Here is a 17,967-nt window from a genome sequence, read left to right as displayed (position 1 = left end):
AGAGTTGAAATATGCCACAAGGCTTCCGAGTGAGTTATGTCAGAGGGGAGATAAGTCCCCATTCAGGTGGCTAGTTTATTTATAGGTAGCTCCCAATCCGATCTACGCAAATCGCACCTTTCGAGCTGTTGATTTAATCCGAAGCTGTTCACACTTTGCATTAATGTCCAATTGTGGTATCACTTTTGATGGGTTTTAACAAGTGTTGGATCTAGTAGGGATACTATTATTAGGCAGCCACGTTTCACAGTCGAGTGTGAGAAGTGCCATTTGAGAAAATCTATCGATATTTGTATGAGAAGCAAGCTGAACACATAAGAATTCAATTAGTGGAATTCCGGAAATCCATTTGGGGTTTCTATGTACATTTAAATCAGATGATTCCCTGCTGCTAAACGCGTGCAACGTACATTTTAATATTTAGTTATATTTAAGCTTAAAATATGTTTTCTGTGTAAAACTGACCAGCTGTCGAACGAAATGAAAGTCGAGGCGACAAGGCCATTAATTTGGTGCCCAAATCGGCAGTCAAAATCGAGCGTGCCACACGCTTTAGCCTTTGGGCTTCTTTTGACTCCATTTTCCCTACCACGCTCCTAATTAGACTTGGGCCCAGCTCTTTAGTCAGCGAAAGTTGCGAAGTTGCAAATTTGCGAACTTGATTTATGTTGAAAATCGAACAGGAATCAAAGCCCATCAATCAAGGGGGAAATCTATTTGAGCGGACCCTCGAACCCAACGGCAGGGTGATTAATTTCAATAAACTCGAACCGCCTAGGAAAGATCGCGAAATGGGTCATGGATCCACCGATTCAGAGTCCAAGTCAGAGTCCGAGTCAGGGAGTCTGGTCTTATTGGCTCTGGGGGATTACAACGTCTCCCGAATGTCTCTGAGAATTTATTATTTGCACTGGATCCAAAGGCAGCCCCGCGAATAGAGAGGGTGGGCGATTCGTATGGCGATGGTGGTTGTGGTTGTTCTGCTGCTCGATCCTCGGCGAACGAACACAACTCATTTGCAAATTCCAACGAAACACTGTTCTGCAGAATTTTCAACGATCATTTAGAATTCAGTTTGGGTGCAGAATCGCTTTGGCTGCTGCTGCTGCCTCGAAGTCTCAGCTTTTCAGTTGCGGTTGCATGCCCCACAGCCGCAGCATTCAAACCGGCAAGAGCACTGAAAAAGGAAAGTTTTGAGTGCTCAAATACTGTACTATGTAAATCCCTATCCATTGTTTATTTGATTCATCAAACTACAAAGTTGCTTAAAGGGAATTTAAATCTTTACCATCAAACCAGAATCAACTACATAAATAGTTGGGAATATAACTAAATATAGAAACTTAAGTTAAGAGCTCTACCAACATAACCAATCAGATACTTTTTGATACCAAGCCTACCATATATCATTGGCATTTTCTCTCTGTGTGCCTGGCATTGCTGCCCCCGTCTCGTTCTCAATCCCATTCTGGTTCCCCCGCCTCGGTTTCAGGTTCAGTTTTAGTTTCAGGTTCAGGTTCAGCCGGAGCTTGAGCCCGAGCTTGAGGTTCGGTGCATGTTCAGGTTCGAGACGGGGCTTTGAAGATGCGCCGCGAGTTGTTCGAGACCACCCAAGTGGACGCAGCGCTAAGGATGCTTGGATGCTGCGATGCTGGGATGCTGGACGGATACTGGTGAATGCTTTAAACTGCTGCAAAGGGCGCTGCGTGAGTGTGAGTGTGTATCTGTGTGTGCTGGGCCGCAATAAATGCGCAAATAAAGTCACAATTAGAGTTGAACTGGTGGGAACGTCGAGCAGCCGCGACATCGGCGAACTGGGCAGGAGGGGCAAGATGCTTTTGGCATACGCTTTTGGTTAATATTTTCGACTCGCCGATGGACTGGGTCCCCAGGAACCCCCAACCCTCATCCCCCTCCGCACCGCTCCGCTCCGGCTTGTGTGGCATATTTTGAGATGCGTGAAGAATGCCTCCATCTGCGGATGCAGCTGCATCTCAACTCCAACTGCCAACGCCGTGGTGCTAAAGTAGAAATTCTTGTACTGACCATGGATCGTATTGTTAGTTGGGGTCCTGTCTTCATCTGAGGATTCTGGCTGGACTCCTTGGGCGGGGTCATTGATTTGTTACGAATTTATTAGTCAGAAGCGGGATTCGGTCCACTGCTTGGTGAAGTAGAAAACATTGAAAAATAGCCCAATAGGATGGGATAAGATATGTACTAAATAATTGTTAAGAAGTACATATTTTTTAAATTCTTAAGTGTTTAACAAGAGACTTTGTTTTTTATTATTCAATTTCTGTTGAGTGCCACTTGCTTGTAAATATAATTATTGTGGAGCACAATTTCAGATCGCCATTCTGCAGATCCAATGTCCACTCCCATTGCTCGAAAGCAATCAAATCGCAACTGCTTCACACGCTCCATGGTTGTTCCGCAATTAAGCCAAATGTATCTGGATAATTGCGGCGATGTTCTCTCTTACTATCGCCACCTTGTGGATGTGGATCCATGGCTGTGGATGCGCCACGGATGGATCCGAGAAGCAATTAACCGGGCTCATCCGTCCCATGGCGAGTGCCCCATTGATTGCAGATCGAGGGGATCCGTTATCGGGCGCACTGGCGATAATTGCGGCAACCAATTTGTAAGATACTTTTATGACAGATACAGATACAGACGCGGCAGTATAATGCAAGATCTATGGCCCATACCGCTCATACGGCACAAATGAATAATGCAGGCATGAAAATGGCCAACGCATTTATTTCACTTAATGCGATTTTTATCGATGGCGGGCCATGAAACTCTGGAAACTCCCATTACAAATCACCGTTAATGAAGTCCAAGTCCAGCTCTCGATATAATCTGGCGAAACATGGAAGCGCTGCTGGAGCCGAGGAATTTGCGAGTGCGTTGCTGGAAAGTTGTTGATTGGATCGTTTGGGCCAAAGAAAGTGTGCAACCCAAGGCTGCTCCGAAGGCTGTCAGCGCAATTAACCCGGCAAGATGGGTAATTACAAGCGGATCGCATGGCCCATTTAGCTGCCACGCGTTTCCAACTCACTCACAATGACCGATGACACAAAGGACACACGACCTGTGACCTTAAGACCTGCTTCTTGCTTCTCTGACACGCGTGCCACGCGCACCATTCCATTTCCAAGGACTAACAGTAGGCAGGCATCCTTGAGCTCGAGATCCTGGCAAGGTTTATGACACTACTCGGCGACCTTGCCTTTCGTTGGGGGGTCCAAAGTCAATCGGAGCATCGCTCCCGACATAACCTTGGCCACCAACAAATCAATCAGTCACAGTAGCTGCTGTCTTCCATGGAACACTCTGTATCATCATGTCCTGCACCTTCAAAAATATTCAAACCCTGCTTATTTGCTACACTCAACTAAAGAAAATTATAAGCATTCATATTTTCCAACATAAATAAATGTATCTAATGGAAAACCATTATTTAACTTAAGAGGAAATAATAAATTTACAATTTTAAATTATTTTAAGTTTTTAAAAATAATTAATGATTCAAAATATTCGATACTGTCTTTATCCTCTGTGCATTCTCAGTTTGCCTGAAGCTGTCATTGTTTGTCCCGGATGACACTAATCCAGCTTATAATTTTATTGGGCTTACGAGCAGCACTTGGCGTGGGTGTCCATATCCCCTCGAATCCCCCTTTGACCATCTCATGTGGCAACGGTAGCGAAATATTCTGACATGCGGCTTTTGACAAACCCAATTCATCATCGCCGCAAACTTGAGAAGGGAATGAGTCCAAGCGGCTTAGTGTCCATGGCTGTGATGCATGATCGTTTAATTGGATGTGGACTATCTGGAATCCAGTACAGTGGAGTCCCTGGATGGAAGGCCAAATCATGCACACAACTCAATTGCAGACAAATTAAGTTTTCATGGGCCGGACGAGACTTTTCCAAATTGAATTTTTCAACAGTTTCATAGGAACTGCGGCGCTCAGGTGTTCAAGCAAAAGCTTTTTATCTGGCCATGCGATATACTTTATGACTCAACAATCGATGGAGCCTCCGCTGAGTTCATTTTCATGCCTTTTTCGAAGGAACTGCCGCTTTTGGGTGTTCGTGTTAATAATTTAGCTGCTTATCGCCAGTGTCGACGTTCAAAATGGTTACTGGTTGGGGGAAGTATCATATCCTATCCTATTCCATGCCATATCGCCTGTCTGTCAGCCAGCGGATAGTGGAATAGTTCTGGCCCCCTTCCCTTGCCAATTAGCGGGCTCTTGGCACTTGGCATTAGATACCCCGTCCTGGGCCTAATTGGCAGGCGTTGAGTTTGGCTTATCAACGCAGCCACTCGATAACTTGCCACAGACAATGGCCCAAAAGGGTGGGGCAGAGGGGCGCAGTGTGGGGTTCGAGCCAAACTGGAACCTGAACACGAAGACCACACACGACGCATGCGCAAACGAGATTTAAATGAGTCGCAACTCTCTCACGATTCTGAGTTTCAGCGAAATCCGCAAGGGCGCAGTACATTTTTCCATCTCCCTCTTTTGGGTGCATGGAATGCCACGCATTTCAGAGATACTTTTGGCACCTCAGCGGCGATTAAATGCACACGCACGAACCAGATACTCAGAGAGAAAAGCAGATAGTTTTCCGCTGGCTGATAACAAACCCACTTTTGAACAAACTTTTACACGATTTAAAATGGTTAATTATAAAGTGCATCTGCCGGATTTATTGGACAAACGTATTGGTAACTAAATACTTTTGAAGTTTCGTTATAATTTTTTCCATTTAAATGTGGTTTGACTAATTGCTACGCAAATAATATAAATATGTATAAAAATGTTTACAGTGAAACCCATTATAAAAACGAAAATACCTTTTAAATAGTGTAGTTTCTTTAATGTACCTTTAAAGCTACCCTTATTTTTCAGTGTAACTAACGAAGTCGAAGGACGGGAACAGCGGTAAGCGGCTTTTGGGGCGACTCTCCCTTTTAATTGCCAAGTACAAGGACCACACACGCGGTCCGGTCCGCTGAAGAGGCTAGAGATTAGGGGGCATTTTAAATGTAAATCGACAGCCGGCAGCCCAACGGTCGCACATCCATTTGTTGTCACAACAAAGGGGCAATGAAAAATGAGGCAACCAACAGGTTGCCATCGCCTCTAAGACGCGATAAGATGACAATGACCTGACCGCAAAGTGCCCCCAAAATGCAACCGCAGCAGCATCCCAATGGGCCATAGACCAATGTGCCCCTTCCCGGGCCCTGGATTTCCATCTCCCTTGTTCCGTGTGACACTAATGTCCTGTATGGCATTTGTCGGTGTCGGCATCTCTCGTTTGTCCACCGCCGCTTATCGGATTGCCCCGAAACAAATGGAAGGTAGGAATAATAGACGGGAAAACCCCATGCCACAAAATAACCATACCATTTTCAGATTTTCTGACCCCTTGCCACTCGCCTCATAATTTACGATCAGCCGAGGAAAAGCCTGTAAGTGCTTTCCTCTGATTGTAATAACAATATTTTGCTTTCGGCTTTCGCCGCATGATTAGCTGAAAAGCCGAGAAAACCCGATCGGCGGCTTGTCAGCTTGTTAAGTCGAAGTGGATTGCAGATTGGCTTAGAAACGAAAGCGCGAAATGCGTTAATTTTGCGGCCAATTGACGTGTTCGATGCTTGGTGGCAAGCCTTTCGGCTAAATACACTGCAAGAAACATATTTTAAAAGTAAAAATATCTTTGAAAGGCAACCAATTTGTATCTACTTCAAAAAGATATTATATTAAAAATAATTTATTTATTTCACATAACTTTCCTCCAAACATGACTCTCATATTTTTGGTAAAACAATATATAGCAGTCTGCTGATATATTGACTAGATCTTCATAATTTTTTTACCATGTTGCTAGCCGCTCCTCTGCCCACTGATTGAGCAGAGTGCGCCACATGGACGCGGACGTGCCAGGGAGCTTGTCCAGCGTGTTGCTGCTGCTTGTTTGCAGCGGCTGCTGTTGGTTTTAGCCGCTAATCAGAGTTGGCCGCCTGACTGATTCAATTGACTTGGCCGGCGAGTGGCAAGAGGTGGCGTCGGGTTCGGAGGAGGAAGTGCACCTCCCATGAGGCCCCCAACCTGCTGCTCACTTAACGCTTGATTTGATAAATGAATAGTGGCGGGGAAAAGGGGACAGCAGAACCGAACCGAGCTCAGCTGGCTGCCTGCAAATATTTGCACTGCACTTAGCACTCAGCCCCTTTTGGCCAACCCCCCCTACCGTTTGGACGGCATTTTGAAAGCTTCAATCAAGCAAAGCCACCACAAACGCAAAAGCAAAAGCGGTAGCAACCAGCGGGTTGAGCTCGAGCCGCCTCAGCGACTGCAATTATGTGGAATGAGGTGCTAATTTATGGATTTGAAAAAAAGAAAAAACACTTTTTACCCCAGCCGAGCAATTTTCGCGTCCATAATTTACACTATTCCTCTGATTGCTCAGTTAGCTAACGGTTTTCACCTGTATTATGCATTTAAGTGGAACTAAACGCTTGCTTGCGCGGCGTTTGTGGGGATGTTTCAAGTTGTTTTGTGGGTGGAAGATATTACAAAATGATACCCCCTACAGAAATCATATCCAGGCTGAAGATGATGTCACGATTGTTTTTGCGAAGATGATTCAAAGTAGTGATTCAAGCTGTCGTTATTTTCTGTGTCGGAAATAGTTGTCATATTTGTGGTGCGCCTTGAATAGTAAAACAATTGAGGTGCTAGATGGGTAACGATTAGTAAATTTCTGCATAATTATAAGAAAATCATGGCATGCTAAATTTTAGTAAATTTTGCTAAATAACTCTTGATCAAGGTACTGAATATTTAAAAGAAATTGAAAGCAAGCTATCCGTAAAAATAAATGATATGATCTAATATGATCCCACCGAATATCTCGACTTAAATTAATATGCAGGCTCATTTCATAATGATAAGTAAATATCCATTTCAAGTATCCCATACCGCACTAATTGTTCCGACGTGACCCGAACTCGGAATTGGGTACCATGCAGAGCCGCATCGAACAGATATCATCCTCGAATCGTCCAATGGGAGAGACGCATTAATTTAATGTGAGTTTCAGGTCATTGGTAGGAAAACCGAAATTGATTGCCCCAATCTGGGCGAGCGATCTTCCAGTTCTCTCCGCTCGAGTGTGTAAGTGAGAAACCTTGTAGATACATCCAGCCATGTGTATCTGTATCTGGCCGTTGATGGGTCCATATCTAAGGCATCTTTCATGGGTTCGTAGGTAAGGCTTTAGTTTTTCGGTTTTCGGCATTTTTGAGGGCGTGTTTGCCGTTGTTGTTACCGCAATCATTCCCTCCACTAATTATTTATTACGCTTTAGCGTCCGCGCAGCGAGATATAGATACATTTTCGTTGGGGCTCCTCCATTCTCAGGAAATTTGTTTATTTATGGCCGATGGTGGCTTTGTTATTAAAATGTTATTGGATTTCTCTCGCTTTCCAGCTGGGAGAGCCCAAGATTGGGCCAAGATCATTAGGCCGTACATGGTGTGGTGTGGGGGGGTGTTGTGATAAATGATTTCCATTCTAGCCATTCCGACAGTTTCCCTGCCTGCCATTTGCTGGGTTTTATGTTCCCTGTTCTTCTGTGGCCCATAAATTGGCTTTATTTTTCATTTCGGGCATTTTCAGGTGTCAGCCACGATAAAATGGCCGCCTTGGAGTGTTCTCGATCCTTTGAACTAGCACCGAATTTCGGGGAGTGGTGGAAAATGGAAAATGATTTTCCCAGTCAAGGACAAGCCACCCAGAAGGTTTTGCTGCTGGTCGTGTGACTCCAGTGGCCTTGATTAAATCGAAAAAACAAGAAGACTAAAGGGAAAACATCATTAGAAGGCAGGCGAAAGCACCTCAATTAGTCTTGCAGCAAGGACGAGTCAAGGTCGCCGGTGGGAACTCATTTGCAGTTGCTGCCGTTTGCAGCTTCCGTAGCCTTCGTCCTGTTTTTCAATATTTCGAATACCTTGGGCCTTGTCCTGCCAACCGCACAATTATTTGCAGCCGGAAAGGAGGCCTCCTGTTGCGTTAGCGTGGCTAATCGCCCGGCACTTGTCCTTGTCCTTGGCCAACATCTGTGAGCCTCCGTCTGAGCCTGTCTAATATCCTTAGAGCGCATCCTGGCCGACTTTCATGCTTTGCGGTTTAATCGAGTTAACAGATTTGCTAGGAGTTGTGTATTGGGACTGTTTGCAAACACCAGTTCGCTTAGGTTTTTATTGGATTAACCGCACACAAAACACACAAAAGTGTCTTAAGTCTCTGAAGTCGCTTATCCTTGGCTTATGCAATTTTGTTTAGGTAGATTTCCTGGAAAATGCCTGTGGCAAATCGCCAATTAAGTGGGCGTCGTACAAGAGATTTAGGACACCAGCAAAGGCCGAGATTGTGATCATAAAAGAGTTCAGCAACTTTCACCTGTCTTTAGCGAAATTTTCACTAAAAACAAACCAAAGCGAAACTTAAAGCCAACAAAATTAATTGCCATTTAGGCATTAAAATAAGATATTAAACACTTAGGAGCAATTAGCGGCCAAGACAGAAGAGCAAATATCAATAGCGAATGGCAGAAAGCGGCTAACAAGCCTGGCTAAAACTGACAAATTAGCTGAGAAAACAATTTGCGGCGAGTGGCAAATTAAACAAATTACAGCTTTGCCGGCAACTTGCAGCGGAAATTAGCCAGCAAAAGCGAGTGGGTTAATTGATCGCAAACGAGTTAAAAGGCTCATGCAAATCTGGCAGATGAAGTCATAAAATTCTTACGACGTTCGTCCAAACTTTTTGGCTCGATTTTGAGATCTTGAAATGCCATTCGAGTTAATAAAATTAATAAAAATCGCCAAACAACGGCCAGCCAAATAGCAATAAATATGAAACTCGTTCTTTTGTTTCGGCCAATCCATCCGATCTATTAGCTGGCTGTTTTCCCTGGCCAAATAAAGTAGTCAAATTTATAATCAACAAGTTCATTAACATTTAACCCTAAACGAAAAACGACGAAACAACAACAGTCACGATAAAAACAACCAAAGGCGACAACTCAACGGATGAGCCGCAACCCAACAAAAAATGTATTTTTAACAAATTAAAAATTGTTTTAAAGCCTGAGGCATTGTGCGTATTAAGCGAAGGGGCGGACGGGGAATGGGCCATGTTTGGGCCAACAGGAGGTGGAAATGATGGGAGTCGGTCCAAAGTGAAGCGAAGGCAGCCAGCTCACTGACAAACGATTTACGAACAGAGTTAAATTTTAATTAAAGCGAGCCCAGAAAGCTTGGATTGCCACTCAATATAACGAATCAGGAAATACTCTAATCACAAAAATAGGAAATAAAAAAAATTCAAGTATTAAAGGAAATATTGTGTACCTAAATATATAACTTCCTCTATTTTTACCCAATCGTAGCTAATAAATCACAGGCAAAAGTATGAACAATATTTTACCCAAAAATCTCTATCTAGATAACTATTGTGTATCCCAAAATAAATCATGCTGACTATATCGAATATCACACGGAAACCTTTTATCTTCCTAAGTGGCGCGCTTTCCCCATTAATTCTAGTGTTACTTTCGGCATATCACTGCAACAGATCGCCAGTTCCAATTACGAGTGGTAACTCTATATCCGAATAGTTCCCAGAAGCAGTGCACCTCTACGGAATGGTAGGGTATGCAAATGACGGACGGACGGACAGCTCATTTGTCCCGCAGCGAGGGGAAGTGGGGCAAAGAACCGGGATTCGTGTGTACGTACGAGTATATTATGACTCGCATGTGTGGCCATTAATAACTCCCGATCGCCACTCGCCGGCACTCAGCACAGCGGACGGATTTACGCATTCGGCTGCGTAAAATATGAATTTTAAATTACCCAGTCTCAGATTCAGTTTCCCGCTTCAGTTCCCATTTCCAGTTTCTGTTGTTGAGCCGAAGAGAAAATACGCTTTTGATGAGGAGGGGCAATCTTGAGTTGGGGCCCAACAGGGCGTGCATTTAATTTTTACCAGTTTTCGATCCAGTTTTAATTTCAATTCCAGTGCGACAATTGAGTTGTAGCCTGTGATTAAGTCCCTTATGCAATCGGGATTGTTATTGCCCAGCAATTTTGAGGTAATTGGATAAGTTAAGTTCGAAACCAAAATCTTTAAGAGCTTATATGGTCTTTTTGACAGGTTGTATAGTTTTTAATATAATTATTAACCATTCACGTTTCAGTATTCTGTATGTTACTATAAATTTTTTTTCATATTCTCAGCATTTCGAATCCGATTGATATGATCGCACATATAAACCGACATTAAAATAAAAATTTTCATACAGCGTAATGTGTTTCTTTGGTATGTTTTGGCACCCTGACAAGTTCGTTGTTTGAGTCTTTTGTTTGGCCGGCAGCAACGAAGCTGAGAAAAAGTCATTAGAGATCGAAAAGTAACCGAAACAGAAATAGAAACAGAAACAGTAGCCGAAGTGGTGGAAAGGCAAAGCTCATTAGCAGTTACCATTTTATCCAAACAGACGCATCATTATCATTAAGGGCAAACGGGAAAGCAGCAAAAGCAGCCACAGCAACAATAGCAACAACAGCAGCAGCATCAGAAACAAGTTGAAAACTTTAATTAACGCATTTTTACGCAACTGTCGGCAGCAGTTTAACCCTTTTCGTGGCCAAATGCTGAGCAAACACGACAACGGTAATAATTGAAAATCATGGCAATCAAAGCGGAAAGTGTGTAGGGGAATGGAACGGAGTGGAAGGGTGGAAGTTGAGCGGAAAATCAACAGCTGCCGACGGCATAAGCAACAATGGGTAAGAGGAAGATGGTCAAAGGGGGTGTGCGAGAGAGAGGCAGCAGCCATTGTTGTCATGCGTGAGAGAGCAGGGCAGAGTGAGCGAGAAGCGCACAACAGTGCGAGAGCGAGTGTGACAACTATCTATTCGAAGTTCGAAATTAAAAAGGGGAAATAGAGCGGGCTCCGTTCCAGTTTCCAGTTTTTCCATCTTCGACTTTTAATGGCTGACCGCAGACTGGAAGGTGCGTTCGAACCGGTTAAAACCGAATCGAAACGGTTAAGGCCTCTCAACGGCATTTCAATTTATGCATCTGCGCTGTTCAAATATATTTATTAATTTATATTCGATTCAAGTCCATTTGATACTAATAAAAATGCGCATAAAAATTGAATAAATTTCGGCCCATTGATTGTGGAACAGGTTATCCACGAAATTTGCTCTAAATATGGATTATGGCTTATTGTCTGGGCGTTAGTTTATTGGCGCTAATTGCTTATATCACAATTGGCAACAGGAAATAGGTGGGAGTGGTGGCGAGATTACTCTCTAATTAAATCCTTAGCCCCATAAATCAGTAGCCCACATGGCAACGATCGCTTTTATTATGCAAAAATTAACACAACAAAATCCGTTGGCTATAAGGCAATTCATTAGCAACTTCGTTATTTGATTTCGGTTTTATTCAGTTCGAACAGATTCGTTGATTTATGAGCTATATATCAGGGGTTATATGTTCGGAATCCCACATCTCTACACTATTTGCAGCACATGTTTCACATTTGTAGATCTTCGGTTGATTAGAGCCCCACAAAAAAGCGTTATTGTTAATGTCCAATGCCAAATGGCGTTCGTTTTTAACACCTTCCAAAGTTTGTTTTGACAGTTAGCGATGGTTTTCCATTCGCTCGTCTGGCAAATCGATATTCGATGGGCAAATAAATAAATTAAATGTCAATTAAATATCAATCAATTGCGTCAGCTGCTTTTCAAGGCACATTTAACTGGTTAATTGAAGGCCTCCAAAATAAATTGTCATTTTGTATTTAGCGTATTTTTGTGAAAAATCGCAAATGATACTGGTGCTGGGAGTGGGGGTGATAAAAAGTTTCCCTCCATTTAAATTAAAACAATTAGCTTTGCGGTTTTGTTCGTCTCTCTCGTTTCCCCCTCTTCACATGGCCTAAAGGTGGTGTCGATAAAGTTGTAGGCTGTAGAAAACGCAGATTGAAACGTCGCGGCCGAAAACAAAATCAACAAAAACTAAATGCGTATGAAAAGTGTCTGCGGAAAGAGATGGCATGTGGCTCTCCCCCTCATGGAAAGGCAGCCATTTTCCTGGCCTACTCGCAGTGGGAGTGAGCAGTGCAGCTATATGGCCCCCACTCGGTTACGCCCCGTGAGAGAGGGAGAGCTTGCGCCTGCGCAGTTCGCTGGGGACACAGTTGTCAACCGGCTGACAGCTCCAGCATGCGCATAATAAAGTCATATTGCTGCCTAACAAGCCCCCCTCGCCAAATTGGCAAGAGAGAGTGAGAGCGAGAGGGAGCGAGCGAGAGAGCGCTCAGGCCAGCTAACAGGAGTGAGTGAGCCGGCGAAACCGGTTCGCATGGGGCAGGTGACAAGGCTAAGAGAGAGCGAAAATCGATCAGTGTAAGGCCGAAAAGACCCATCTTCCACTCTCATCTCTTCATGTCACTGTCACCAACTGCTGTCACTCACTCACTCGCTCGCTCGCACACACTTCGCCAGCTACTTGTGCGATCTCGCCCTCTCGCTCCCGCACTCGGACCTCTCTTTCGCCCGTGACAGTTCAATCGGCTCTCGCGTTAACTCTCCCCGACGTCGGCGCTGCGATTCCGAAGTAGTCAACTAATTCAGTCGTTGCGCTCGATGTGAACAGACGTGCGTGTCGGAACAACAGTTGCAAATCAAACACGAAAGCATAAGCCAAACAAAAAACAGCAAACAGAGAAGAGAATCTGAGCAATCAGAAGAATCAGTGGCCCAGTGTCAAGTGACCTAGTGACAAGTGTTGTAAGCGAGTTGCGATTTAGCACCAAGTCGAAACCAATGGCCCTGGAGGATCGCTGCAGTCCACAGTCAGCGCCCAGCCCCGTTACCTTACAAATGCAGCACCTTCACCACCAGCAACAGCAGCAGCAGCAACAGCAGCAGCAAATGCAGCACCTCCACCAGCTGCAGCAACTGCAGCAGTTGCACCAACAGCAACTGGCCGCCGGTGTCTTCCACCATCCGGCAATGGCCTTCGATGCCGCTGCAGCCGCCGCTGCTGCAGCAGCTGCTGCGGCCGCCCACGCCCATGCTGCTGCACTGCAGCAACGCCTCAGTGGCAGTGGATCGCCCGCATCCTGCTCCACGCCCGCCTCGTCCACGCCGCTGACCATCAAGGAAGAGGAAAGCGACTCCGTGATCGGTGACATGAGTTTCCACAATCAGACGCACACCACCAACGAGGAGGAGGAGGCGGAGGAGGATGACGACATTGATGTGGATGTGGATGATACGTCGGCGGGCGGACGCCTGCCACCACCCGCCCACCAGCAGCAGTCGACGGCCAAACCATCGCTGGCCTTTTCCATCTCCAACATCCTGAGCGATCGTTTTGGAGATGTCCAGAAGCCGGGCAAGTCCATTGAGAACCAGGCCAGCATCTTCCGCCCCTTCGAGGCGAATCGCTCCCAGACTGCCACGCCCTCCGCCTTCACAAGAGTGGATCTGCTTGAGTTTAGCCGGCAACAGCAGGCTGCCGCCGCGGCCGCTACTGCGGCCATGATGCTGGAACGGGCCAACTTCCTTAACTGCTTCAATCCGGCTGCTTATCCCAGGATACACGAGGAAATCGTGCAGAGTCGCCTGCGCAGGAGTGCAGCCAATGCCGTCATTCCGCCGCCCATGAGCTCCAAGATGAGCGATGGCAATCCCGAGAAATCCGCTCTGGGATCACTGTGCAAGGCGGTCTCGCAAATCGGTCAACCTGCTGCCCCTACCATGACCCAACCTCCGCTGAGCAGCAGTGCCAGCAGCTTGGCCAGTCCGCCACCCGCCTCCAATGCCTCCACCATCAGCAGCACCTCCTCCGTGGCCACCAGCTCGAGCTCCTCCTCGTCGGGTTGCTCCTCGGCGGCCAGTTCCTTGAACTCCTCGCCCAGTAGCCGACTGGGAGCCAGTGGATCCGGAGTCAATGCCAGCAGTCCCCAGCCGCAGCCAATCCCGCCGCCATCCGCCGTTAGCCGAGATTCCGGCATGGAGTCCTCGGATGACACGCGTTCCGAGACGGGATCCACCACCACAGAGGGCGGCAAGAACGAAATGTGGCCCGCCTGGGTGTACTGCACCCGATACAGCGATCGTCCCAGCTCAGGTTAGTATCTATGCGATTACCTAGCGTTTAAGTGGGTCAGAAAGAGGGTTCGTCGGGCACCATCTTCAGCGTTGTCAAAACAGGGAAGTCCCAAAGGTTCGGTATAAAAAAACGATGTGAAAATGGTAAATGGTATATGGTTACATGGGGACCACCCTTGGGGAGCGTTATGTTGGCGGCAGCCTTTCAAGCAGCTCTGTTTTGTGTCATAAATCCGAAGGACACTGCCACAATTAGGCGACACGCGGACAATGGCAATGAGCCCGAATCTGACTCCCAATTTCTATAACCATGCCCATTCCCATTCCCATTCCCATTTCGTATCCGAATCCGAATCCGATTTTGGGCCTCACGCAGTGCAGCGCTGCTTTTGAAGAGCGACACTTTATGTGACAACATGTAGCGCATAGGCAGCGCTTGTCTATCGGAACTGTTAGATCCTCGGGTCGAAGGTCACCGCTCACGCACACACGCCACGCAGAAGCAGCGACCCTAAAACGCGCTGACGATTGACAGGGGAAAAGCGGGTGCGGGGGAGATGTGATGGCGGGGGAAGCCCCTTCGAAAGGAGAAGAGATTTTCCATTGACAAGCGGAGATTTTCCTTGCAGCTCTTCTTAGATCGTGTGTTAATTGACGAGTTAAGTGCTTTTTTATGGCCGGCAATGGTTTTTTAATTTGGTGTCGATGCAATCGATGGCAGCCCATAAGCGAGGCGTTGATGGCCCCACTCCGCGGCTAGGAATTAATCAAACGATCTCCACTTACTGGCGGTCAATTAAATTATAATTTACAATGTGTGGAAATCTAATAAGCACTTCGGATTGCCGCGGTCCCGCGTTGCCAATTAGCCGGTGACTTGGACTTAGTCGCTAATTAGAGAGTTGGCTAGCTGGCAAATCATTTGCCTAAAATATGCCGTAGACCTTTGGGTTCGTTAGCTTGCCGGAGTTCTACTCTTCTCTTCCGCTGACAGCTGACAAATTGAACACTTCCCCGCCAGCACGCGAAAGGGAGCTCCAGCTCCGGCCGAGGAATTCCGCCCAGACATATGCTAATTGAATCATTAATATTATTAATAGTATGTGGCGCATTTATGCAAATAGAACTAACGTATTTCTCGTGTTTTTGTTTATTACAGGACCTCGCTACCGCCGCCCCAAACAGCCAAAGGACAAGACCAACGACGAGAAGCGTCCACGCACCGCCTTCTCCAGCGAGCAGTTGGCCCGCCTCAAGGTGAGATTCAGTTCCTTTTTCCATACATGGTTATGGTGTATACACTTTACCAGAATCCATCCATATCCATATCCAATTGCCCTACGCTTGTTGTGTCATATTTGCACCAAAATATTGACACCGCCCGCTGCTAATGCATCCTGGCCACCACATCCCGTCCGTACTTAACCAATTAGCCACGCTCGGCCGAAACCGCAAATAATTGATTTTCCCTACCTGACTATACAACATGGATATCCTTGCCATCCGAAACTCATCCAGCATTCCATTTCTTCCACTTACAGCGGGAGTTCAACGAGAATCGCTATCTGACCGAGCGGAGACGCCAGCAGCTGAGCAGCGAGTTGGGCCTGAACGAGGCGCAGATCAAGATCTGGTTCCAGAACAAGCGGGCCAAGATCAAGAAGTCGACGGGCTCCAAGAATCCGCTGGCCCTGCAGCTGATGGCCCAGGGATTGTACAACCACACCACCGTGCCGCTGACCAAGGAGGAGGAGGAGCTCGAGATGCGCATGAACGGGCAGATCCCCTAAGCGCTGGCCACTGGTTACCCATAAGGGGTTACTCCTTCTGACGGGGGCGTGCAATATTCGAGGGCGTACAAATGGTTTTCATGTGATATAATTGTAGCGTACATATGTTTTTGTATATAACTCTAAAAACATATATATATATGTATAACCCTAACCTAGACTAAGATCACTCCATAGCGAATTCGAGCTGTAAGTTGTTGGCGTATTTATTTAACCACCCCTGGATAGCCGAAAGTATTATCGTAATCACCCGACACAAAGCCTTTCGCTATCGCCGCACTACAAAAGCTTCGACCTTCAGACGTTTATTCCTACCGAAAAACTATCTATAGTTATTACTCCCTATAAATTACGCGCTTGCAACCGCTCTGTAAATTAAGTAACTTAACAGTTCCCTAGCCTAATTCCTAGTTTACACACTTAAGGATTGCTATGAAAGAGTATTTTAGTTTCTAAGCGAAATGTTAACGAGCAACTAATAGCTGGCAAATGCACCTAAGAAAATAACAACGAAATGTTTGTGCTAAAGCAGGTTCAAGAAAAGAAAATTAAAAACAAAATAAAACAATTATGGAAAAAATTAAAATGCAATTTGTTTCCTCTGGGAATTGGCAGAGTGCAAGATTAAAGGAAAATATGCCACCCATATATCGGAGGACATGCGGTCTAATCGGTGGCCTTATTTGTACTTTGTGTAGGGCGCCATTATCTTCGCTCCGCTTTTTCATCTGTCACATCAAAGGCTATAGAACATTAAATCACGAACACTTGTCGTCGGGCGAGGGTGCCGCTAATTGCACAATCACATTCCGAACCAAAATCGGAGGCCGTCGCCGAGTAACGGCAGCTCTGGCTCTTCGATTCCATTCCGTTTAATTAAAGCCAAATCCGCGCGTAGTATAAACAAATATCTGTGACGAGACAGAAGCCCAACAAACAGAAAATAAAAATGCAAAACCAAAGCGGCAGGGAGCAGTCATCAAATGATTTATTGGCACAGATCTCGCGGCGAGCGGCGTTAATTTGCTGAAAATAAATGCAAAACGCGAAATGCAATGCAAAATTGTGGGAGGGGGCGGGATGAGCAGCTGACATTTACTGGCAAGCGTTGATGTGCACATACGACACACACACACATGCACGGCTGTATGAAACGCATATGAATTGATGCCAAACGCTAATTGCACAGCTTGAGGCTCAAATCCGTTCGCATGTCTCGAGGGGTCTAGCTTTTTCAGTTATTCAGTTACTCAGCCTTTTAGCCTTTCAGCCAAGGCGGATTCAAATCGGCCGAATTATAGAGGCGCAAATCCATTTGTGCACGTAATGAACCAATTAGACAATTTGCCCATTAGCAATACACACAAACATCGCCGCAATCTGTCTCGCCATCTGTCTATCTGTATCTGTATGTCTGTCCGTCGGTCGGCTGTATCTGCAAATCGAATTAAATGGAAGCGGAAATCAAGTAAACTTTTTTATTAGGCACTCTGTACGTTTGGCGGTTATGTGCGGATGAAGTAACAGATCGCTCAAAGCTTTTACTTGGGAGTATTGTTTTTGGTTTCACTCAATTTACCTCTAATCCCAACATATATTACGATTTCCCTCCTTTTTGAAAATTGAAGATTAGTCAACAAGTGAAAACACTTTCTAAGTCTCAACTTTAAGCAACTAATAGCAGCAATCAATTCCTAAGGATTTTATAGCCATTGTTTTATAATGTTAAAAATATATAAAATCCTTAACCTTTATTGTACACTAAACAATTACATTGGTTGTGTAAAATCACACTAGCGCGCTTCGTCACTACGCGTACTGCCCTCTACTAGGCAGGCTCATTACCATTATGGGCAATTTGTAAGCTATCGCGCGCCACGGTTTTTTACTTTCCAAAGCTACTTGGAATATTATGAGCTTTATGATTACTATAATATTCCA

The 17,967-nt window shown here is 45.5% G+C and overlaps 1 protein-coding gene and 1 long non-coding RNA gene across 2 annotated transcripts; both read left to right on the top strand.

The window, feature by feature from the left end:
* The first annotated feature begins 4,514 nt into the window (after positions 1-4,514).
* On the top strand, positions 4,515-5,819 carry LOC117136626. Its single transcript, XR_004459103.1, has 3 exons — positions 4,515-4,750; positions 4,935-5,389; positions 5,445-5,819. It is a non-coding gene; the product is annotated as an uncharacterized LOC117136626 (long non-coding RNA).
* A 6,914-nt stretch (positions 5,820-12,733) lies between these two features.
* Positions 12,734-16,612, top strand: LOC117137164 (segmentation polarity homeobox protein engrailed). Its single transcript, XM_033298476.1, has 3 exons — positions 12,734-14,255; positions 15,396-15,493; positions 15,778-16,612. The coding sequence occupies exons 1-3, from the start codon at positions 12,944-12,946 to the stop codon at positions 16,024-16,026; spliced, it is 1,659 nt and encodes a 552-aa protein (XP_033154367.1). The 5' UTR covers positions 12,734-12,943; the 3' UTR covers positions 16,027-16,612.
* Positions 16,613-17,967: the final 1,355 nt, after the last annotated feature.

Source organism: Drosophila mauritiana, chromosome 2R (genome assembly GCF_004382145.1).
Source record: "Drosophila mauritiana strain mau12 chromosome 2R, ASM438214v1, whole genome shotgun sequence".
NCBI classification, from domain to species: domain Eukaryota; kingdom Metazoa; phylum Arthropoda; class Insecta; order Diptera; family Drosophilidae; genus Drosophila; species Drosophila mauritiana.
Note: the sequence above shows the minus strand (reverse complement) of the source record. Positions and strands in the feature narration are given on the sequence as shown.

What these genes read in the sequence shown, in the direction of transcription:
- LOC117137164 (XM_033298476.1), top strand. Translation starts at nt 12,944, where the DNA reads ATGGCCCTGGAGGATCGCTGCAGTCCACAGTCAGCGCCCAGCCCCGTT. An exon ending in CAGCGATCGTCCCAGCTCAG is followed by an intron (nt 14,256 to 15,395) that starts GTTAGTATCTAT and finishes TGTTTATTACAG; the next exon opens with GACCTCGCTACCGCCGCCCC. An exon ending in AGCAGTTGGCCCGCCTCAAG is followed by an intron (nt 15,494 to 15,777) that starts GTGAGATTCAGT and finishes TTCCACTTACAG; the next exon opens with CGGGAGTTCAACGAGAATCG.